This window comes from Mustela putorius, unplaced genomic scaffold (assembly GCF_011764305.1).
Source record: "Mustela putorius furo isolate JIRA1106 unplaced genomic scaffold, ASM1176430v1.1 tig00000275_pilon_pilon_pilon, whole genome shotgun sequence".
NCBI classification, from domain to species: Eukaryota; Metazoa; Chordata; class Mammalia; order Carnivora; family Mustelidae; genus Mustela; species Mustela putorius.
This window is the reverse complement of record NW_025421341.1, coordinates 34,576,566-34,600,336: the sequence shown is the minus strand read 5'-3', so window position 1 is coordinate 34,600,336 and position 23,771 is coordinate 34,576,566. Positions and strand designations below refer to the sequence as shown.

The window sequence follows — 23,771 nt, the reverse complement described above, 5'->3', positions numbered from 1 at the left end:
TCTGAACTGTTTTCCATTTCCTTAGGCCTCCAGGAGCCTAAGCTCATCATTCCACACCTCTAAGCCTCAGGGCTTCCTGAGAGTCCCCTAGAATTTCCTACTTCCGTATCTGTTCCAGCAATTCTTCCAACTGGAAACGGATCAGCCCCCCTCAGCCTTCATCCTGTCCTCTTATTGACAGCCAAGCTGTCCCTCACAGCACCACAAGTGGGCCCTCTTTGAGAAGACTCTCCTAATCTTTCCTTGCCCTAATGGTCATATCCTCTTTAGGCTCCTCAGTGCATCTGGAGATCTCATATTCCATCTCTGATTAGTTAGCTGTGTGTTTGTCTCCTCTTTACTTCTATAAACTCCTTGGGGCTCATCTTTGATCTCCTACCACCCAGGAGAACATCTAGCTCATCACAGGTCAACAGTAAGTACCTGTTGAACAAGAATGAATGAAAGCTTTATGCAGCTTTCCCCCAAACACTGTTCCTTAGAACCCAAGGAACTTCATAAGGTAATAATTAGTGTTCCATGACTAACTGAGTTTGGCCCAGAAATTTCCATGTGGAGAACCATAATGCTCATAAACCTGTAAAGGCTCTGATAAGTCCTGTGGTCAGGGAGCTTGTTTAATGATGATTTACTTGGCAGATTAGCAAATAGATTTCATCACAGGACTTAAAAAAAAAAAAAGCTTCAGAACCCAGTTAAAGAAATACTTTAAATCCTCTCAGACTCTTAGACTCTCTGGACAGAAGGGAAATCCTGTATCAGAGTCTAGTGTCTTGCAGTGGGCAAGTGTGGTTGCCTACCCTCTCCTTAGAAAAAGTGTTTTGCTCAGTGATGCAAATCGACACGTGATCTCTAATTCCCCTTCTTTTTTTCCTGTGGCCTAGTGGATGAAGATGCCCTTCACATCCTGTTCACCCTCATGGGAACGGACGCAAGAGGGGTGATATGCAGGGGGCTAGAGACGGAGGGCCAAGGCGGTCCTATGAGGAGAACTCACCCCTGTGGCCTTCTGCTTAGTGTAGGCGTACTTGTCCCGAGTCAGTCTTTCAAAACGGTAGGTGGGCGCAAACGTGATTTCTTCCTCCTCTGAAAACCAAACAAAACGCTGGTTTCCGCTTTGACTCCCCAAGCTTCACATGGGTGACATTTCTGTCTTCTTCAGGCACAGTCCTTCCTCTCTCCACTGAGGATATTCAGGGAAAAAAGGAGACAGCAATGGCTGGAGGGGGTCCAGGAGCAGAGGGACACACAGTTCTTACCAAAATGCAGGAAGACCTTCTGCTCCTTCCTCTCCATGAGTAGCTGGTCGTGGGACAGGAGGTCTGCATACTGCTGCTGCTTGATCTTCTGGACGATGGTTTCCGCCTCCTGGAGCAAGGACACGGCCAGGCCCCCAGTGAGAACCCCCTACCCCTGCCGACATTCAAGAGGCCCATTACCACCTGCTGGCCCATCGCCTGGGACCCAGAGCCCCAGAGGCTGCACCAGACCCTGGTCCCAGGGCTGCCTGGCTGGGGTGTCTTAGCACTCAACTGTTTTATAAGGAAAACCCTGCAAAAGTCATCAAACATCAAACTTGTACCTGATAGTACAAGTTTTGGCTGGTCTAGATTTGCAGAGGAACCTTTTACTTTTGCTCTGACCTCTAGTATTATTCTTATGAACACTCCACGAGCAGGTAGCTATTTCTATTATTCTCTGTGGGAACTGAGGCATCTTGCTGTGAGGTCAGGGAAGGATCCCAAATCCCAGCCTCCTGAATCCGTGGGCATCGGCAGGGAGGTGTCGGTGCCCTGGACCCTGCGGTCTCCCCTCTGCTCTGGTAAACACCCTTGGCAGACCTCCTGCTGAGGGAACAGCCACCATAGCCCCACAGACCGTGAAAGGTTGGGATTTGTGGGGTCCCTGTCCAGCTCTCTCCCATATACTGCAGGGAGCCTCTAGTGAGGGAGGAAGTGGTGGGGAGGCAGGAGGGGCACAAATGGCCCTAAGCTCTTCCTCGGTCTCTGCATAGCAGCTGAGGCAGCAGGAGTGAGCGGCAGGCTGCTCGGGGAAACAGGAAGAAAGGGGAATGAGAAGGTCTGGGTTCCAGCCCAACTGTCCATGATCGGCAATTGACCCCAGGCCATTCCTTAGCCTGTCTGTGTCCCAGGGTTCTTGCCCCTCGGTTTCTGCCGTCCTCCTTTCTCCCCATACAGGACGCAGAGTGAAGGTTCTACACACCAGTTAGGGATGTACAACCTGTACAACTGCACAGCTCTGCTCCCAGGCCTGGCCACCCTCCCTTCCTGGGAGCCCTCTGCTCTCCCTGAGAGAGGAAGGCCATGTCTGTCACATGGGCCTTCGGACTGCTGCTCAGCGGACCATGCCTGGGCACCTAACAATAGCAATGTTTTCCTTAGCTGCCCAGGGACCCGCCATCAAGACAGAAAATTGGGCCAGTCTCCTCAAGTATGTGGGGACCAAGTGTGAACAGAGGTTAACTCTAAAGGCAGGGGCTCTGGGATGCCTGGGTGGCTCAGTTGGTTGAGCAGCTGCCTTCGGCTCAGGTCATGATCCCAGCGTCCTGGGATCGAGTCCCACATCGGGCTCCTTGCTCGGCAGGGAGCCTGCTTCTCCCTCTGCCTCTGCCTGCCATTCTGTCTGCCTGTGCTTGCTCTCTCTCCCTCTCTCTGACAAATAAATAAAATATAAAAAAAAACATTTTTTAAAATAAATAAAGGCAGGGGCTCAACAACAGAGCGGCATCAGGTTCCAGAGGGGGCACAGTGGCCTTGGCCCGGCTCAGTTTGGGCCCCCGTGTCCCCATGTCCCGAGCTAACTTGAGGGAGCCTCTGTCCCGTGCAGCCCTTGTCCTGGGGGGGCAGCCCCTTACCCAGGTGGGCAGCTCCACGCGGTAGTTCAGGTCCCCGAGCCAGAAGAGGTGGGTGAAGCGGTGAGTGATGTTGAAAGGGCTCAGCTTCTTGTCCCCCAGAGCCAGAAACCGGAGAATGCTCATGTAGTTCTGGTTTCGCCTGTTTCAATGAAGAAGTAGCCACCTAGCATGGGGTGGCTGGTTCCCTACTTTGCCACCATGGTGGGAAGGCGAAGGGAGCCGGCGGCGGGGAGAGGGGGTGGCAGAGATGTAACTCTGGGCCCCTGGTGCAAAGGGACTTTCAGGTGGAAATGAGAGCACAGGACAGGGGCCCCCAGAGCTTCCATTCAGCAGGGAACTGGCATCACGGTTATTCTAGAAAGAGGTCTTCATGACCAGGCCCAAGGGGCTTTCATCTGTAAGGGTGCCTGGAAGAGGTCTTTCCGTTTAGAAATCATCTAGCAGATCGATGACATAAGAAAGCGTGTGTCCTGTCCTCCCAACAAGATTCACCCACATGAGCGCTGGCTCTTGTGCCATAGGTGCCGGTAAAGCTGGGGCTGCACGTGGCTGTGGCATTTGGGGAGGTGAGGTATCTCTGGGCAGACGAACCTATTACATGCTCTCAGGCAGGGAGCTCCATTACCTGAGTTTCTTCTCACTTCCGGAAGTCAAGTGGCTGTTAACAAATCCCAAGGAGGTTCCGTTGAACATAAACGACACCCCCACAGCTCCCTTGTTCCCTAAAGGGAGAGGGGAAGCAAGAAGTGAGCACAAAAGGCAACTTTGGCCAGGGGCAGGAAATCAAGGTGGAGCACGGTTATTCCTTCAGAGGAGATCGAGAGAAGCGCAACAGCTTCATCTGGAGCGAGACTCAGCAGTGGTAGGGACTTGGGGTGGGGGACATTCCTCCAGGACCAGAAGAAAATGGGGTAAATAGCCTGCATCCTTGGGAGTCCTCTGTGGGGGAAGGATGGAGGCTGCTGGTCTAAGTCATCCTGTTGTCCCCCTCCTGGGGTCTCATCAGTTACCCCACAGGCCAAGCAGGCAGGACCACCGAAAGCAGCCAGAAGCCTGGGGAAGATTTAGACAAGGGAGCCCAGGGCTGGGTGGGCTAATGTCCCCCCAGCTAACCAGGCTTCTGGTTGGACCAAAATCCCCATTGAGACCACCTTTCAGATTCTGAGTTTCAACCTATTCTAGATTAGTGGTTCTCCAAGTGTGTTCCCCACACATTCCCAGCCACAGCAGCACCTGGGAATGGTTGGGAGGGCAAGTTCTCAGGCCCTACCCTGGACCTGCCGAATCAGAAATTCTGGAGGTGGGGCCCAGGAATGTGGGTGAAACAAGCCCTCTAGGTCAGGGGTAGGCAAATGCTGGCCCGATGCCAGGTGAAGATGATTTTTACATTTTTAAATAGTTGGGGGGAAAAAATCAAAAGAAGGTTTTGTGACACATTACAACGGTATGAAATTCAAATAGGAGCCCATCAATAACATTTTATTGGATCACAGCAATGCCCACAGAGTTAAGTAGTTGCAAGAGAGGCTGCACGACCTGTAGAGCCTGAACTATTTCCTGGCTGGCCTTCTAGAGACAAAATTTGGCAAGCCCTGCTCGAGGACATTCTGACACACATAGAAGTCTGAAAGCCTGCTCTGGTCAACAGCTTGAGCATATGCACTTGAAATGTGGCCAGTCCAAACAGAGGAGGGCTCTAAGCATACAGATGCACCCGAGTTATGTCTCAGTTAGAAAAACAGAACATAAGGGGAGCCTGGGTGGTTCAGTGGGTTAAGGCCTCTGCTTTCGGCTCAGGTCATGATCCCAGGGTCCTGGGATCGAGCCCCACATCAGGCTAAAAAAACAAAAAACAAAAAACAACAACAAAAAAAACAGAACATAAAATGGTTAATAATTTTTATATTGAACACCTACTGAAACTGTAATCTTGAATAAATGATGTTTGATTAAATGTTAGGAAAGATCATCCATTCGGTCATCCACCCTCCCTCCTTGGGACTGGGGCCCCTAGCAATGATGGGTAGTCCTGCTCCCCTGTCCTGGGACAGGGGCAGGGGCCTCACCTTCTGGCTTTCTCTCCATCCTGCAATATGACCTCAGTTTAAATCCCTGCCCACCACTTGGCCACTGGGCCTGGGACAAGTTAAGGAACATCACTGATGCCTCCAGCATCTTGTCTGTGAGTGGGACCAACAATGGTCCTTGCTCTCCCACCCCCACAGGGCATTTCTAGTAAATGGGATAATCTCACAGAGCATTTAGCTCTCAGTGGTGCACAGGTATGTTCTCAAAGTCTTGGCTCTTCTAGGGATGATGTCCACCAGCATGAGCCAACCAGTGTTCACTGGGCTCTGTCCCATGTTAACCATGGCTGGGAGCCATTTGGAGGGAGAAGAGGGGAAGATGGCAGCCCCAGGTTGGGGGAAGGGAGGAGCAGGTACATGGGATGTGAGCGGGCTGCTGTCTGCATAGTTCACTTCTTCAGTGCCTAGCACCGTGCGGGGGCGTGGGGTGGGGGGAGATGACACATGGTCAGCTCGGTCACAATGTCATGAGAATGAGAGCTGGGGGAGCAGCCAGAGGTGAGGTCTGGCTGTGGGGTGGTTTTGTCTTGTACTGGGAGGTCTGAGCACCTTCCATGCTGTTGGAAAGGGGCTGGGGGCAGGCAGGCGGGCAGCCCAGGCAGGCAGCAGCAAGAACAGAGGTTCCTGGGCAGCAGAAGGGTGGGGGCTTTGACAGGGCAGCTCCCGAGACAGGAAGGAAGGGGGCAAGTGGGTGTGGATGCGGGCAGTTTGCGGTTTGTCAGCAGAAAAGCCGAGAGAGTTCTTCACGTTTGACTGCAGCAATTCTTCTGTTTCCTGTTGTCTTGGGGACTCTGTCCTGTCCCTGACTCCAGCCACCAGAAACCACTGGCCTCGCTGTCAACCCCACCCATGGCCTGCGTGGTGCACCTGCCCACACACACTCAAGCCTCACATATGCGCTCACAGACTCACATACATGCTCACAGACAGACCTGCACATGTACTCACACACTCACATATATGCTCACAGACACCTGCACATGAACTCAAACTCACATATATGCTCAGACCTGCACACATACTCACACACATATATGCTCAGACACTCGCACACACACACAGACTCACACATGTGCTCACAGACCTGCACACGCACTCACACTCACGTGCCCTTAAACAGGCCTGCACACACACACACAGACCCATACATGTGCTCAGACAGACCTGAATATACACTCACACAGATGCACATGTACTCGGACTCAAACACAGACTCTCATGTACACTCAGACGCAGAGACACATGAGCCCTCACGCCCAGACAGGCTTACAGAGACCTCCATGTACACAGACACACATACTTGGATTTGCATATGCAGACTCACACACACACACTCACAGAGTCACACATACAGACACACAAGCATTTCCACCCACACCCACACAGGCTCACACTCAAGGCACTCCAGCCGTCCTCTGCTCTGAGTTCAATTCTCGCGGGTGCCATGATGGGTCCCCCAGCTCCCCGCTAATGCCAGGATTTCCACATCCATCCTGAGTCGCTCTTTCTATACCAGGGTTCCCACGAGCCAGATGGAGCCCCCACCTGTGTCTGTAAGCAAAGCTTTCTGGAATACAGCCACTCGCATTCCTGTTCATGCTCTCTGAAGTTCCTTTTGTGTCGTGGCACGTAGCCCACAAGCCTTGAATATTTACTCTGTGGCCCTTTACAGAGTGTCAACTCCTGTCCTAGGTCCTTGATTCTCCCGGTGGAGGCCTGTGGGCCAGCAGTGCTGGTGTGGACCCTGGGTGGGTTGAGGCTGGGGGAGCCCAACATCTGGGTCACCCAGGACTGAGGGGAGCCCAGGAAGTGAAACCCAGTGACGTTGCAGTGCACAGGAGTGTAGCCCCCTCCCTGCTCACCCAGTGTGTTGGCGATGCCCGTCTTCACGTTGTCAGTGCAGATGTGACTGATACGGTTCTCATGCTCTGGTTTGGCCAGCACCACAATTCGGATATTCCAGAGGGTGTGGATGGCAATCTGGTGGGGATGACAACACAGTCACCCCTGGCCAGGGCACAGTGCCTGACCACAGGGCAAGAGATCCCCCCGCCAACTCTGACTCCCAAGATGGAGGACCCCATTTGTAATCCCTAAACTTCAGGGGAGCTTCTAAGGATACCCCGCAGATGAAACAAAGTATCTTAAAGATGAGAGCCAGGACAGGCCACATTTCAATGAAGTAAGGGTGATCTACAAGCAGAGGCATGGACAGTGATTTTCAGCAATGCCCATAGACCCCCAATCAATTTCAGAAGCCCCAGGCATTCCCCTCCAGCCCTGGAAGGTAGAGATGGTGGTGCTGGGGAATGACCACAGAGCACCCCGGGCCTCTCTGTTAGGTGAGAGCTCACAGGCTGAGCCCACCCTTGCCCCTGAGATGCTCCTGGCCAGCCTCATAGAGCCCACTGCCCCGGGGGTCCCACCCAGCGCCCTGGCCAGCTGCTCACTGTTTTAAAAGTCATGCTGGTGATTTCCTGCAGGGAGTGTTTGAGTATCTCCAGCCACTCCTTCTCTCCCAGGGGGTCCTCCTGGGTGCCGATCACATAGATGTCATGGGGGATGTAATCCGCGGAGTCATCCCGTGTCTTTCCCTGCCCCTTGGAGAGAAACCAGGACGTGATCTTCTTGGGAGGGGGGGCGTTACCTTCAACAGCAAAACCCAACACCAAGTGAGTCAAAGGTACATCAGGAGAATTCAAAACACAGGTTGGGGTAAAGCGTGTGGGGCAAGAGGGCCACCCCATCACAGAAAATCATTTGGGCCACCCCATGAAATGCCAGAGATGGGAGAATTACGTACTATTATTCCCAGGATGTCAGGAAGGGTCAGAGCACAGTTAAGTTTCTCTTTAAAGAAAACATGAAGTTTCAGAGACTTGAAATACCCAAAGACTCCACACAGTGATTTGAACTAGCTATGTGAGACCATGAGATGTCAAACACCATCCTAGCCTTTGCGGCTGACTGAGTGACCAAGACCCTCCTCCAGGAGTTTATAGCTTGTTGGCAAGGACACCCCAGCAGGCGGACAGGTTTGGGAGACAACAGGGCTTCCTTGCAAAACAGAGAGATCTCAGCCGCAAACTGAGAGCCGAAGAGATAGGAAGAGCGTGGACACCTCCTCCATTCTCATTTCGAAAAATGAGTCAAAGCAGCTTAATGAAGATAGAGTGAAGGATTTACTTTTCCTCGGAACACCCCTTCAAGGTTGAGTAAACCTCTCCCCCAGAGAGAAAACCTGACGGTGGCTGCTCTGCTCGCTCTGCTCCCCACTATGGTTCACAGTGGGAGCGAACGCCCTAGGGGCTGGTGGTCTCTGCTTGGGGAGACCCTCCCAGCCACCCAGACCACGCCTTCCATGCTGTCTTCTGTGTGAAGGGCGCCCCCTCCAGCGTGGACTTCACTAGGTCCAGCCAACTCTAAGACCCCCATACTCACAGTGGGAAAAACAAGGGCAGTGAACCCCCGGGGCATGAACCCCTGAGAGTGACAGTTGATAAAATCAGGTGGCCACCAAGAAACACGAGAGGACAGAACAGGATACAGGACCCCAAGAACACCTGGGCATGAGTGCCTGGGGAGGGCTGGTGGCTTGTGGAATCGGGCTCAGGTGCTCTGGTTGACTCTCCACAAGTAGCAAATTACGTTCTCACTTCCAGACCACTCCTTGCCCCCCCTTGAAGGGCTGTGCTCACCCTCTGCCTTGCTGCCGGCTGGCTATCTGCTCTGTGAGAGGGTGGGTGGGCCTGACTTTGCTCTGGACAATGTGAGATCAGAGGGACACCCAGTTATAATTAAGTTTCGGATAAACAACACACAACTATTAGAAAAGGTATGTCCCGTGCTGTATCTGTTGAACTAAAATTCAAATGAACTAGACATCCTGTATCTACTTATTTTTTTCTAGTTGAATACTTTCATGAAATAATTATTTAGTATAATTTATATGTAGTGTGATATATCTGGTATGTAAATATATATAAGTATATAAGTATACGGTATATGGTTGGTCCAATATATATTTGGTGTATATTTAGTACTTATTTCTAGCTGAATTGTTACACTATTTGCAAAATTTATATTCAGTACATTTATTAGCATAATACAGATCAGTATATAAATACATGTAGTATACATTTAGCATTATCATTTCTAGCTAGATACCAATCCTCAAAAAACTTTGCTGTTTACATGAAATTCAAATGTAATTGGGCATCATCTCTCTTTCTCTCTCAATACATCTGGCAACCCCACCCAAGGAGGGAGTTCTTTCTTCCAGGCCTGAGGTTCCTTGGAGACCTGCCTAAGGCTGGAAGGTACCCAAGAGCCTCTTCACCTATATATCCAGACTGTACCTAGAACTTTCCAGTTTAGACAGGCAAAGTAACCCAGCCCAGTTGCTACTGGGGTATGAGAATCCCAGAGCTCACTTCTCTTAATCATTGTCTCAGCAAAAGTATAGAATTCCCTAGATAGGAGGCTGGGTAGATAGGTTGGGAGGGGGGTGTTGGGAGGAAGACAGACGCCCTCACCCACCCATTTGCAGATGTTGGAGGCAGCAAAGCAGAACCCAAGAGGTAGTGGTGGGAGGGAGTGGGGGGTGGGGCACATATGGACCTACCCATGTTCCAGGTGCCAATGAAGATGGTGATCATGTCTGGTTCCGGCTGCTCCGAATGTTTATTCTTCATCTGCTGGAGAAGCTGGCAGAAGCCTTCTCTCTTCTAGGGATTGAAGGGCAGACAGACTCAGAAAGGCCTCTGCCTCCCTGCACATTACACTCTCAAAGGGCTTGGTCAGCTTCAAGAAAACTGAGAGCAGCGCAAATCAGTACGAACTTGCAGGAGCGCAATCTGGAAAGAGGGTCCGAAGTCTTAAGGAAGTGGCTTCTTTTTGACCTTGCCACTCCTCTGCAAGGATCTGAGCCTAAGAACCACCAGAAACCACACAAAGGCCCAACCATTTTCATGGGGACTGTCGCATGCACTTTAATACCGAAAAAACTAGAAACAACCTTAATGTCCAGTCCTAGGAAGCAAGTTAATAATCGTAGCACGGGTCAACCACGTGCCACAATATTGTAGGGTTCACAAGGTTTGATTCAGAAATACCTTCTCAACAAGGACAGATGCCCAAACTATATTGTTAGGAGCAGAAAGCCAGTTGACAAAACAGTATAAACAGTATTATTGCTTTTTTATTAAAAACACAAACAAGGGGTGCACCTGGGTGGTTCAGTCGGTTAAGCGTCTGACTTTGGCTCAGGTCATGATCTTAGGGTCCCGGGATTCAGCCCCATGTTGGGCACCCTGCTCAGCAGTCTGCTTCTTCCTCTCCCTCTACCCCTCCCCTCCACTCATGCTCCCCCCCCAACTAAATAAAATCTTGAAAGAAAAAAAAAAACACCCACTTTTTGCTTATTTGTATTTGTTACTTTTTCACCAATGAGAATAGATTACTTATTTAACTAAAGAACATTTAGATCAAAGAAACCAAAAAGAAGAGAATACAGGGGGGTGCCTGGGTGGCTCAGGGGGTTAAGCCTCTGCCTTCGGCTCAGGTCATGATCTCAGGGTCCTGGGATAGAGCCCTGCATCAGGTTCTCTGCTCAGTGGGGAGCCTGCTTCCCCCCTCCCCCTGCCTTCCTCTCTACTTGTGCACTCTCTCTCTGTCAAATAAATAAAAAATAAAATCTTAAAATTAAAAAAAAAAAGGAAGAAGAGAATACATGAAGGCTGTTAGTCTCCTGAATGGTCTTCACCAGGTTGTCCTGGCTACCTGGGCACATGGGGCGGGGGGGATGGGAGGGCTGAAGCAGAGCAGTCCTCTCTGAGATGACAGTCAAGGGCAGGCTGACCAAACAAGCACCCACACATTTTAGGTTGTACCATATGAAATTAACAGTTTCGCATCTACGGAGATGGCAATTTCATACGCTTCAACCTAAAAACTGCAAACCTCAGTTAATCAATCCCCTCTGAAGAAACCTGCTCACAAAGATGTTACAATGACTGTCACTACTGACACCTGGATGGCTCAAAATGCAGTGCCTCAGTTTATTGCCATGTCTCAATCTTTCTGAGCTGGTAGCAATGGGCAGAATTGGGTTTTGGATCTATGTCCATGTACCCAGAATGATGTCTGGCCAGAGGTTCCTTCTCTCTACCTCCCCCACCACCTGTCTGGCCCCAGCATCTTTGTTTTTCCCAGGCCCTTCTCTATCATTCCTCCGAGTCCTGCCCACCCCCACCCCGGCCAGTTCTGGGCACCGCCTGGCCTCCTGCTGGCCTCCCAACAGCCTCCATTCCCCCACCCCTGCCACATCATCCATGGTACAGGTGAAAGGAAGGTTCTAGCACTTGATGGGGGCTGTCCCTGTAAGTCTGAGCTGGGAGCCCTTGTCCCTCAACCTTGCCATGGAGCTATGCCTGGCCAGCTAACACCTGATGTGATGAGAGCCCCTTGTGCACTTCCTGGTGTGAGCCATTTATTAAAGGATAAAGAGTAAGACCAAGATGGAGGGTCTCGGGCCCTGGTTGGCATGTCAGGGGGGAGTGATCAGATCACAGAGAACACAGCCTCTGGCTATACAGAGACTCAGTGCAATGTCCAAAGACCCCGAGTATTTCCATTGGCCCACACCACCTCCTGCTCTAAGAGCCACTCCTGCAAAGTGGGGCAAAAGGTAGCCATGGAAGGAGTGTTGGCTGGTATTCAGATTTAAATCTGAGGTGCCCCAGAGGGCTTGTGTCCAGCCCAGAGAGGCTAAAAAGTCTTCCAGTGGGGATCAGGGTTAGGTAAGACACAAGTGATAAAGGATGGACCTTCTCGGGCACAGACAATGTGGCAGAGGTGGCGGAGGACGGAACTGCAGCTGTTCAAATCCCCACTGACCCAGAACGTGTCCCCTAACTTCCCTGAGACTGGTTTTCCCAGGTGGGAAATGGATGGTGAGAATCGAGCAAGACAATGCTACAAATTTCTAGGCACAAGCAAGCCTCCAAAGACATGTGTCCCTCACTCCTCTCCTGACCCATTTAAGTAGTTTTCCTCACTTACTTTGGAGTCAGCAAAAACATATTCTTTCCGCAGGGTCTTCTCCTTCTCTGTTTCCACCAAAATCACCAACTTGTTCAGGAACTTCTGAGACTTGATGAGCTGTAGGACTTAAGAGCAATGAAAGTTCATTTACTCATTCATTGACTTATCACCCGATAGGTAGTCTATGCTATATTCTGGCACCTGATCATCAACAATCCTGGCTTATTTAATACCCCCAGAAGACCCAATTTGTGCCTAGTATCCTAGATCCCTTTGTTCCTGGCTGTATTGCCAGAGAAGGGCTCATGCTTGGGAACGGTCGTGCCGGAACAAGCAAGAGGTAGCCTGGCAGAGCAGTGTGAATTTCATCTTCCTCTCTCTCTCCCTTTCTTTCTTTCTCTTCTCCTCCCCCCACCTCCATTCCTTCCTTCTTTAGCTTTGCTTTTAGTTCATATCTAAATAGTTCATGTCTAAATCAAAATTGTTTACTTCTATCAACAATCAAGACTCAGGCTGCTCTACAAGATTTTTTTTTTCTTTTTTTAACCCCAGTTCCACCTCTCTCCAATGTCCTTCTACCTACAGGCAATTACATTGAACTCCTATGTCCCCTCTCATCATCCTCTCCTCCTACCAAAATATAATTTCAATCCCTTGATCACCTTCCAATAATAATATCATCATTTTGGTCAGGTTAAGTATTCAGTGTGCTATGGTTATGGTAATGCTACTGACAGATAAGCCTGGATTGCTTCTCTTGTCCTACACAACTTTCATTTTTTTCCTGGAGTTAATAATTGCCATGCTTTTACATTGTTCCTAACTATCTTAGCTCGTAACTCTTTTCTGTGTAATCAAGCACTTTCATCAGTTTTACCATCCAGAGCCTCTGGGTCTTCTCTTCTCTGGACTGGTGACCTTTAGGTCTCATGCACAGCCATTACCTTAAGGCCTTCCCTCTTCTCCATTCAGGAGTTCACCTCTCTCGTACTGGATCCAATTTCTCAGATATCAGGTCTTCTTTCTTGTTTAATGCCCACATTTTGGTAAAGCAACATCTCTAATAGTTTTCCAAGCAAGGGAAATAGATACCAAATTCTGGAGGCCTTGCAGGCCTGAAAACCTACCCATACACCTCACTGACAGTTTGAAATAATTTTCCTCAGGACCCTTCCTTAGGAAAACTTGCCCCATCTCTACTTTTTGGCATTGCCGCTGAGAAATTCAATGTCATTTTGATCTACCTGTCTGCATAAGAGTTAACCTGGAAAGCCTGTTTGTCATCCTTGGAAAAGCCTCTGGGAATTTGGATTTGGGGAGGGTCCCCAGCATCTCCTGAACTGATAAGAGCAGCTCAATATCCCTAAACTGTCTATATCAACAGTGTGGTTTATGTTGAACACCTGCTTTCCTCCTGGAAGTCTGGAATTTCAGTATGTGCCATGCAGAGGGTGCCTATGTGACCAGTCCCCATGAAGAACGCTGGGTGCCAACACTCTAATGAGCTTCCCTGGTAGACAACATTTCGCATGTGCGGTCACAACTCACTGGGGGAGCAATTAGGCATGCCCCGTGTGACTGCACTGGGAGAGGTCTCCTGGAAGCCTGTGCTTAATTTCCCCAGGAATTCCTCCCATGGGCCTTTTCTTTTTGCTGGTTTTGCTTCGCATCCTTTCACTGTAATACATCATCGCTGCATGACTTCATGCCAAGTCCTGGGAGTTCTTGGTGAATCGCTGAAATAGTCTTGGGGAGCCCTGACACAGTCTGTAATCTAACTTTGGAAGATCTTAGGATCTTTTCTTTGACTCCAGTGTGGTAAGACTTTCCAGTGCTGTGTGTGCCTCACAGTGGAACAATTTTCTTCCGTTGTGCTGGGCACTTTGTGGGCCAGTTTCAACTTGGAAACTGGTGTTTGGTTCTGAGTTTCTCTCATTGTTTCCATTTTCTCTTACTGCCTTATTTTGGTATTGGATGCCTTAGACTGGTCTAATTTTAAATAATCTCTTCTTTCCTCTTTTCCCTCTCTTTATCCTTTTATTGTACCATCTGGAGCCCTTCCTCAACTTTATCTGGTCTCCCTTCCATTCTGTTTTTATTTTTAAAAAATTTCTGCTGTAATGTTTTAATTTCCCCTTCCCTCCTTCCTCCTTCATTTTTATTTTGTTCTCTGAATGCTCCTTTTAAAATAGCATTCTGTTCTTGTTTCATGGTCCAGTTTCTTTTAACCTGCATAATTTGCTCCCTCCAATTTTTTTTTTTTTTTTGTCTGTTTCTTTTTTTGCCTTGAGCCTCACTACCCCTCCCAGGCTTCCCTTCAATGTCCGGTGATCCTTGGCTATGTGTTCCAACGGTGACAGTGGGGGTCTGTCAAGTGAGGCTTCTGCCGATGGGTGGTCTCATGGGCTGACTCACAGCAAACCCCCTGGGTTGGTCACATGCTCCAGAGAAGACTTTTCCAACCTTCCGCCTGCAGGGTGTAGGCCTGGCTGGCAGCATCCTGGCTGGGCGGTGATGAAGGTTATGGTAGGAACCGCTATTTAGTCCTGTTTCCAGTGGGTTCCTCTGTCCTTACCAGGCCTGGTGTCCCCCCAGCCCTTTACCTTCTCCAGAAAACTAACATCCTTGAGTCTAATGAGTGAGGGGAAGCAGAGGGCAGGCTGTGAGGAGTGAGAAAGATCTGGTGGGTCTCTTTTAAAACAGATTTTCATCCAATCCTGATGTTTATAATCTCACCTTTGCCACCTCTAGGGGCCCCTGACAGTATCAATTCCGGTACCCTTTGTGGGTTCTGTGGTATGAGTCAGGTGTCTCAATTTTTCCTACTACATGCTTAACATTGAGCCTTTTGGGTTCCTTTAAGTTGGTTATCATTATCCATCTGCTTTTCAGCACTTAGAATTTTGCTGCCATCTCACTCTCTTGGTTCCTGTGAGTTTTGCTTTTAGGAGGGGAACTGACAAGCGTGTATGTTCAACCGCCATCTTGACTGGAAATCTTACCCAAGGGAAATTGCAGGCGTCCTCTGTGCTCAGTAATCCCATCAGCCTTGTCAGCAGCAGTAAATTACCCATGGTGTGATTCCTACTGCTGCCAACTGGGATGCCCTGAGACTCTCCCCAGTCTGCTACTATGAGGCCATGTATCCTTCCTTCTGAACTTCTGTTTTTTCCTTGACCCCCATTTTTAGGATTGTGAGGCTGCTTCCAAGATGTGATATTGTGCTTGGTGAGGATTAGTATTCTATCAGGGCTGGTTAGGAGCCCACTGGCCCCCACACTGTCCTCACCAAGCCCAGGACAGGTGCCCAGTCTCTACATCATCCGTGCTTCGGCCACTCGAGGCTCACTCACATGACAAGCCTGCCCCCATCTCGGAACCTCTGCCCAAGGATTTTTCTGTGGTTTTTGTGTGGCTAGCATCTTCCTGACAGGCAGATGCCGGCTCCAATGGCAGTCTTCCATCACTGTCCTAACATCCTCTCTACATTCCCAGCCTCAAGCTCCTCACTCCCTGACACTTTCCTGGCTCACGTTATCTGTGTACTTGGTTATTTTCTCCTTGACTCTTACTTGCACGGAACCTCCCCGAGAGCCAGGACCCCTCCCGGCTCATTGGTCTTTGCATCCCCAGGGCCTGGCATGTAGTGACCGCTCAGTGAGCGAATACATTATGATTTCCTGATACAGCCACTGGCTTTTCCTCCGCATAGAAGACCTCAATGCCAAGCTATTCAAGAACATGGGGACAGGAGCAGGGAAAGGAACTCCCAACGCCTGCCATCAAAGATCTCCTCCAGATGATCAGCACTTACAATAACCATGATTGGAAACTGATTGTGCCAGGATGGGCTAACGGCATGCTTTATGCCACCAGTGCTCATGAGTCTCTCAGGAATCCATCTGATGGATGTGGACACAGAGGCTCTGAATAGTCAATAATTTAAGGTCACACCATGATCAAGCTGTGAAGGCAGTGGTAAATCCAGTTTACCCAGAGTCCCTCGCTGCACAAGCACACTGCCTCCAAGGCTGGCTATAAAGAGGGCACCGTGCTCAGTTGGTTAGGTGACTGCCTTTGGCTTAGGTCGTGATCCTGGAGTCCTGAGATCAAGTCCTGCTCAGTGGGGGTCTGCTTCTCCCTCTGACCCTCTCCCTTCTCATGTTCTCTCTCTCGTTCTCTCAAATAAATAAATAAAATATTAAAAAAAAAAAAAAAAGAGGGCACCCAAACACATGGCCACTTGGACTGTGTCTCTGCATTGGCCTTGAATTCCTTTGTTCATTCATTCACTCATGGATTCATTCAGTATATACTGACTGGTCACATACTATGCCCAAGTGCTGTTCTAGACTCTGGGGACTGATTTAGCAGATAACAAAAAAGATCCACTTCCTGGCCTCTGTGGAGGCCCCATGTATTTGGTGGGGGGAGCTGGGGATTTATGAGCAACACTGCAAGCGCCTTAATCCATCGGCAGTCCTTGAGTATGCACCTGCTGAATACCAGGTCCCGTGCTAGGTCTACAGATTGCAGAGCATGTAAGATCAAAACCCGGCCCTTGGGAGGAAGGGGACTTGGGGACAAGTAATCGTGTTCTGATGTGACAGAGGCCATGGCAGAGGGTGAGCTGGGCTCCACAGCCTGGAGGGAGGACAGGAAGCAGGTGGGTGTCGCCCGCAGAGTCTGGGTTGGCAGGATCTGGGCATCCACGCTTCTCTTTTTAAGGGCTCGTGAACCCCCACTGTACAGTGTATCTCAACTCGAGCTGGGGTCTCTCAGGGCACCTCTTCTCCAGCTTGGCTCTTTCACCCATCCCTGATTTGATGGCAAATTTCACACCGTCCAGAATTCCACAAAGGAATATATTCACCCTCCAGGCGGTCAACCCATCATCATTGCTGTCCATTCCATAGAACATCTCCAACTTTTACTTTGGCTTTCAGGGCCCTGTCCACATCTGGGACCCCATGCCCTGCTGCTCCTCCCTTTGGGCCACAAGGGACATGGGATTTCCCTAACAAATCTGCTCCAGCACAGGCCATTCTCAGTCCCAGGGTCCTCCCCTAGTTTATGCTTGGTGAACTCCTATTCACCCTTCAAAGCCCTAGACAGAGCCATCTGTGGTGTGAAGCCTCCCTACACACCCCACAACAGAGCTAATCAATCCTCCTTCCAGGCCAACCTCCCATCTGACACACAGTCTAATACATGCTCACAGGTCAACTCTCCCTTCTACGACACTACATCTCTGAGGGGCTCTAACTTAGGGTTGGTCCATGGAAAATACTCCAAAGAGAAAATGTCCATTGAATTAAATTGGCAAGGGTTCACAGTGCTTCCCAGTACCTGGGAGGGATTTCCTGCAGTTCAGAAACCTTGAGCTGGTTAGAGCAGTCAGGCTCTCTGGCACTCTCTCTCCTCATCCTCGGCTTTGGTTTCCTCTTCTACCCCTTTCAGCTGTAACTCATTCTGTGTGTGACGTGTGAGAGGAAAGCATGGCTCTAAGTGGATCACTCTCAACACACCATCTCTTGGCCCAACGTGGCAGTGAATGAGGGAGCCGTCTCAACACTGACCTCAACTATGCATCAACAGGACAGCTGGTCACTCTCCAGGGTCTACGGACTTCATTCCCTGGTCCCTCCTCGCTGCTCTGTGCTGCCTTACCGTGGAAGGATCATTACAGCGATGATGGTGTTTAATTGAGCACCTACTACCTACTATGAAGTTTATCTATTTAAGACTCAGGGCTGCCATGACAAGAGTCATCAAGATCCTTTTGACAAGAGTACACTGAGCATCAGAGACATCTGGGCTCTAGACCAGGGTCACAAGCGGCCAAGCTGGGATATGAGGCTAGACTCTTAACTTCCTCCCTGAGCTATCTACGCTCTTCCCCTCCCTGAATGGAGCTGGTCCCCAGACTCCCTCTCTACCTGCTGCCCTGAGAGCATCCCTCGGACTCTGGGGCCACCGCCCAGATGGGACTTGGCAGCAAGAGGCTGCAAGATGGGCCAGGCCCCTGAGGGGTAGACCTCCAGTCCCTGGCCTCTGCCTGGACATTCTGCCAGGGTTCAGTGCTGCGGCAGGACATAGAGGGGGTGCTCTCATATGCACTAGGTCCTCCACCTCTCACAACAAGCCTAGGAGAAATCCATTATGATGATGATATAATTCCCATTTCACAGATGAAGAAAATGAGGCCCAGAGAGCTTAAGTAACCAGGCCAACATGATCTTGCCAGCCAGTGGCAGAGCCTATGTCTGAACTGGGCAGCCCAGCTGTGAGGGCTACCTGCACGCTTATCCCTGTCCTGTGAGGCCCCAAGCTGGCACTGAGTATCTGGTTTCCCTTCCCGCCCCTCTGGAGGTCCAGCCATACTGGACATTATTTGTAGGGCTCGGCTGTCAAGCCAGTAGCTGCCATCTGAATAGACAGCCCAGGTCCGGCGTTCCTGACGGGGTGAGGCTGGGGCATGTGAATCTGGGGACTGTGGGTGTCTCCTAGTGGGGAGGCGTGTAGTCACAGAGAACAGCCCCCCAGGGCCACGCCTTTAAGCTCACTTCCCCAGGGTCTGGTGGAAGGAGGCGAAACGTATGGGAAGGCCTCGCGAAGGAGTGGTGTGTGAGGTGGGCCTGAGGGCTGGCTCGGGGTTCCACAGACAGGGTGAGGGGAGGTGGTGAGAGCCTAGCGCAGGGGTGGATGTAGCTGGCAGGACTCCTCCTCCGGCTGTTCTGTGACGAGCCGGTCCACGAGGAGCAGCACAGCAGGATGCGAGCACCATGGTGGCAGGGGTCTTACTCTTGTTGTGGGGGTAGAACTTGTCCTCAGAACCGTCCTTGCCCTTCTTCATTATCAGCTTCCCAGACTCAACATCGACTTTGAGCTGCAGTTTCTGAGGGATCCCCAGAGACTCCGACTTGACCTGCAAGGAAGAGCGGGGTGGGGAGATGTGGTCATCCTCGCTGTGTGCGGGCTCCGGGGTCCAGCCTGGGAGTCCCCTGCCTGTGTGGCTGGGCGGCCCCTGGCCAGTCCAGCCCTGGCATCCCAGGTGGTGCCATCGGACTTCAACCTCTGAGCATCCTTCACCCCAGAGCCCAAGTCCACGTTTCTACAGGCAGCCCCCCGAGAACCACGAAACTGTGCAAAAGACCCCGGCTATACCTAGTACACCCATCGCCTGTTCTGCCAACGGGTTTGGAGCAGGGAGCAGGTGAACTACTGGAGAATAAGTCAGTCTCACCTCCATGTGACAACACTCATTCATCTGATGTGCCGTCGACTTCCCAGAAAGGATGTTGGTAACAGATTTGAGCTCCTAGGCATTGTTACAACTAACCATTGAACGTTTACTGATAATAATTAGGAAAAAGACAATTGTCTAGCAGGCACACTCAGAAGCTGAAGACATAAATATAGAATTATCATCAGGGCCAGAAAGGCCTTTGGGTGGGGGGCATCTTGTCCCGTGTTTCTGAATGTGGGACCAGGGCTAGGCTGCCTACCTACACCAGGATCTCTGTGGATTATTAAGAAAAACAAATTTCTGGGCCTGAGCTAGGAGGTTCTAACTCAGTCACTCTCGGGGAATTCATGGGAATTATATATTTTTCCGACTTCTCCCTTGAGGCACTACTTTGCAGCTAGTTTCAGTGCGGGGGGAGGTGAGGGGGTGCTGTCTGATGTCACTCACTGCGCCCATTTGGAGAAGGACAAGTGTGCAGCATCTTGGGCTGAGAAGGCCTTCTCTGGGGAGCCTCTCCCGAAGGTTGCACAGACCTGTCTGGGTGCCCATTCTCCACCGGTGGCTCTGCCAGCCACTACCCTCAGTGTTGGGCTCCTTGCCCTTGGATAGCTGAGCCAAGATCTGTCCTTCCACAGGGACAAGAATGGTCCCCAGCCTCCAACTGTGGAATACAAGGACACGGCCACTTACCTCAAAGGTGACTGGAGGGATGAGGGAACGCCGGTGGGGAGACTCGGCTCCTTCGTGCAGCAAGGCCTTGACCTGTGGATGTAAACACACAGGGCCCTTCAGGCGGGGAGGGGCAGGGAAGGCAGATTCCTTTGGAGGACAGGGTCAAAGGGAGCCTACAGCCTGTACCCTTGGGCATTGTCTAAGCAAAGAGAGGGCCAAAAAGAAGCCAAGAGAAGCTGCAGGATCCCTCAGTACCTTATCTTCAATGGAGGACAGTAGACTTGTCAGTTGGCTGAGCTTGGCCACCATGTTGACTGGATTGGCCTCACCAGGCACCTGAGGAAAAGGACAAGTAAGGACAGCAGTCACAGAGTGTCAGCCACGGACAGGCGCTCCGCTGGGCCCTTTCCACACTCCAGCTCATTTCGCCCTCTCTGTACTATGATAATTCCCCTTTGCAGACAAGGAAATCAGAGCTACCTATAATCACCTCAAGATTATAATGGCCAAAAAGCAAACCTTCATTTCATCTCCCCTCTTAAACCTGCTTCTCCAACTGCTGCATACCTCATCATCCACTCAGGTGCTTAAACAAAATTCTAGGATTGGCTTTGATCATGACCTTTGCTCCCCCTTACCTCAATTCCAGTGCTGCTTCTCCTCTACTTCTAAAATACAGCCGTCTCACTGCTGGAACCCACCACTGGGAGAAAATTATCCATGCTCCTTGCCCTGCCCTCTAAGACTCTGTATGATAACCCGTCATCCCCAGCCACTCCCATCCTCACCTCTGACCTGCTTGTGGCCTTGACCTTATACTCCCTGAGGAATGCCCAGAGACACGGAGGTCACCTGGGGAGACCACACTAGCAAAAGTAGCCATGAGGGCATCTCTGTCAAACCATCCTGCTTTGTTTCTTATCAGTCACCTTGGTCATGCATTTGTTCATTGCGCCTTCCCTGCTGGAACATGAGCCCTGTGAGAACTGGGACTGTGAGGATGGTGTTCAGTGCTGTGATCTGGGTGCTCGGAACAGCGCCTGGCCAAGAAGGTGCTCGGTCAAGTTCAACCCACACAGGAGTCCCAGAGAGCCGAAGTTACTCGTCTGAGGACACATTGCTAGTGAAAGGCAGAGCAGGACTTGAATCCGTGACTGTCTGGAGACCCGGTCCACAGTCTCAAGCATCTACTCCCAGAACCAATGTTTACAAAGCATCTACTCTGGGACAGGTGAGTGGTCACACATGTGGAATTAAGGACACCATCCCTGCCTTTCAGAAGTTGGAGGATAAAATCAGACATGTGTATGGAACAGAATGAGGGTTATCACCAACCCTGTGAAGTCCCTTTACCCCAGCCCTTGCTTAGAAAATCAGCCAGGCTACACTTGCTTCTGACCTCAAATTTCCACGCCTTCCCCCACCACTTGAAAGTACTACGGGTACCAGCCCCACCGGCTACCACGACCACCCCCAACCACCACCCATCACCCCTTGAAACTGTCCTAGCTTCGTCAACACTTCAAACACATCAGATTTGCCGACACTTTCTCCGATTATTTTGGTTTTGCCCTGCTGCTCAACAAAGCTCACAATCAGCCTGTGCTTATTATCATTATTATCATCGCTTATCATCCATGAGTGAAAAGCCTCGAGGTATGGAAAGGAAGGAGATATGGAACGGAGGGAGAGACATGGGTTGGGGGGGTGGGGGGTGGAACAGACTGGCTGGTCAGCCGTGGGGCAATTCAGGATTCCTTTGCTTTGGGTGTTTTTTCTCATAAAGAATTGAAGAGATCATAGATTCAACCGCTTCTTTTCCCTCTCAGACACTTGGATTAGTGACCCACTTGCCACCTGGGGCAGTCACCCTACAGTTCGAGGCTGGTATCTTGCCCTCTCTTCTGAGTCTGTGTCTTATTATTAACCAAGTGTGAATGAAGTTATTGACAAACAGGGAGCCTGTTCTTGAAACAAAAGTTATTAACATGATGGCAAAGCTTTGCCTGCCGGTCTGTCTCCCGGTGGGAAGAACATACAGAACAGGATGTGTTCTTCCATGACGCCAAGCACGTTTTAAATGCATCCACTCATCTAATCCTCGTGGGAACATTCTTCTAATCCTTGCTTTTCGGAGGGGAAACTGAGTCAGAGTGGTGCGTCAACGTGTCCAAGGTCACACAGCTACTGGAGACCTGAGACGTGAATGTAAATGTAGCCCCGGGTTCTCAGCTGATGGCAATTTTGCCCACCAAAGGGCATTTGACAATGTCTGGAGACATTTCGGGTTGTCACAGCTGAGGGGATGCTAGTGGCATCAAGCCAGTAGAGACAAGGAGGTGTTAACATGCTACGACGCACAGGATAGTCCCCCCCCCACCAAGAATAATCTGGCCCCAAATGTCACTCAGGTCAAGGCTGAGGACATAATTCACAGCTTAGCCTAGAAGTGAGCGAACTGGCCTGAATGTATGATACCTGGGAGTTCCCATAACCGGTCCAGTTATTTTACTTCGGTTTTTAGTCGCCCTTTGAAAGGGAGGATGTGGGTTCCAAGGTTAACGACTCTTTCTCACATGGGGCAGAGCCATGTCTCCCAGCTCTTGAGGTCCGCAGTCATGGTTGATAATGTTGCATTTGCCCCTCCCATCCGTTCTCAAATTCTACACGGGGGCCCGGGGGCCCCAGCCGGTGTCGCCAACCAGAGGGGAAGGGCCACATGTCCGTGGAGTAGGGCAGTCAGTTGCCTCATACAAGCGATTTCAGTCACTCTTTCACAGAACCCTGCGGTGGCAGACACGCTCTGACCATTCCACAGATGCGGAAAACAAGCACCAGTGGGGGGGTGGGGCCATTACTGCACTCAGCTGTTTCTCATCTTGGGGACAGTGTTCCTTCCTCGACCTCAGGCAGCCTTCCCACTTCCTCCTCTACCTGTGAATTTCTGAAGGCATCAAGAATGACCTCTCTGCGTTTTTTTTTTATGAGTCAGGGTCTCATAAGGGAGAGTGGGAACGAGAACCCTTTTTCTCGGTCCATGTCTGATACCACCTCATCCCTGCTCGGTCTTGTCACTGAAAGTAAACACCAGCTGGCGGGTTGGCTTAACTCTCTGGGGGCCTCACCCTCTTCTGATCTGTTTCAAAGATGTGGGTGTGTGGTCTTCGTGTTCAAACTATTTAAATGTTAGTGTCTGGCAGGGCCCCTGATTTGCTTAGATTTGCTTTTACTTTCCCAGAAATTAACGTCTCATCATTCACTTCAAGGAAAGCAAAATTACCTTCCCAATTTCTGGGTGAATTTTTAAGTTCACAATAGCACATAGACCTTTTCTCAGTTAAAAAATCTCTAGCAAACAGTCTGGTCAAGGCTGAAGTCCCCCTCGGCCTAGCCTCTTCTCCCTCATCCTATCCCTCCACGTGGTGACCAGAGGAGCCCTTTGGGTTCCAATCTTTCTGGTCCGATGTCCACACATGTATCATTTATCGACTATTCTGCCATTTGCTTTTTTCTGCCCCCCAGTATGCCTTGGGGAATCTGTCCACATCAGTGTGCCCACCTTAGAACAGAATTCTGGGGCATACTTTAACCAATTCCACATTTGGGTGGTTTCCAAGGTTTTTTGTGTTTTTAGAGACAAAGCCACAATAAACATCTCTGCCCAGTAGACAGCTGTCTACATATAGAACTGCTTGCTTGAAGGATGTGTGCGTTTAACATTGCCACTGCAGGTGGCCAAATGGCTTCTCAGAAAATCTCCCTTTTTAAATTCACTCCCAGCCACAGAGCAGAGTGGTGACCCTATGTGAGTCCCTGACCCCAGAACCCCGAGTCATAAGGTTGA

General features: G+C 50.4%; 1 protein-coding gene across 2 annotated transcripts in view; it reads right to left on the bottom strand.

Moving 5' to 3' along the window:
• Positions 1 to 23,771, bottom strand: part of INPP5D (inositol polyphosphate-5-phosphatase D) — a 111,319-nt gene that overhangs the window by 24,232 nt on the left and 63,316 nt on the right. For both annotated transcript variants that reach the window (XM_004773503.3, XM_045078913.1), the window contains exons 7-17: positions 20,183 to 20,263; positions 19,946 to 20,017; positions 18,811 to 18,934; positions 12,025 to 12,131; positions 9,587 to 9,689; positions 7,413 to 7,609; positions 6,825 to 6,942; positions 3,501 to 3,597; positions 2,876 to 3,014; positions 1,260 to 1,368; positions 998 to 1,086 (exon numbers count right to left, since the gene is read on the bottom strand). In XM_004773503.3, the coding sequence (XP_004773560.1) occupies positions 998 to 1,086; positions 1,260 to 1,368; positions 2,876 to 3,014; positions 3,501 to 3,597; positions 6,825 to 6,942; positions 7,413 to 7,609; positions 9,587 to 9,689; positions 12,025 to 12,131; positions 18,811 to 18,934; positions 19,946 to 20,017; positions 20,183 to 20,263 (1,236 nt within the window). The remainder of the gene's footprint in view (positions 1 to 997; positions 1,087 to 1,259; positions 1,369 to 2,875; positions 3,015 to 3,500; positions 3,598 to 6,824; positions 6,943 to 7,412; positions 7,610 to 9,586; positions 9,690 to 12,024; positions 12,132 to 18,810; positions 18,935 to 19,945; positions 20,018 to 20,182; positions 20,264 to 23,771) is intronic.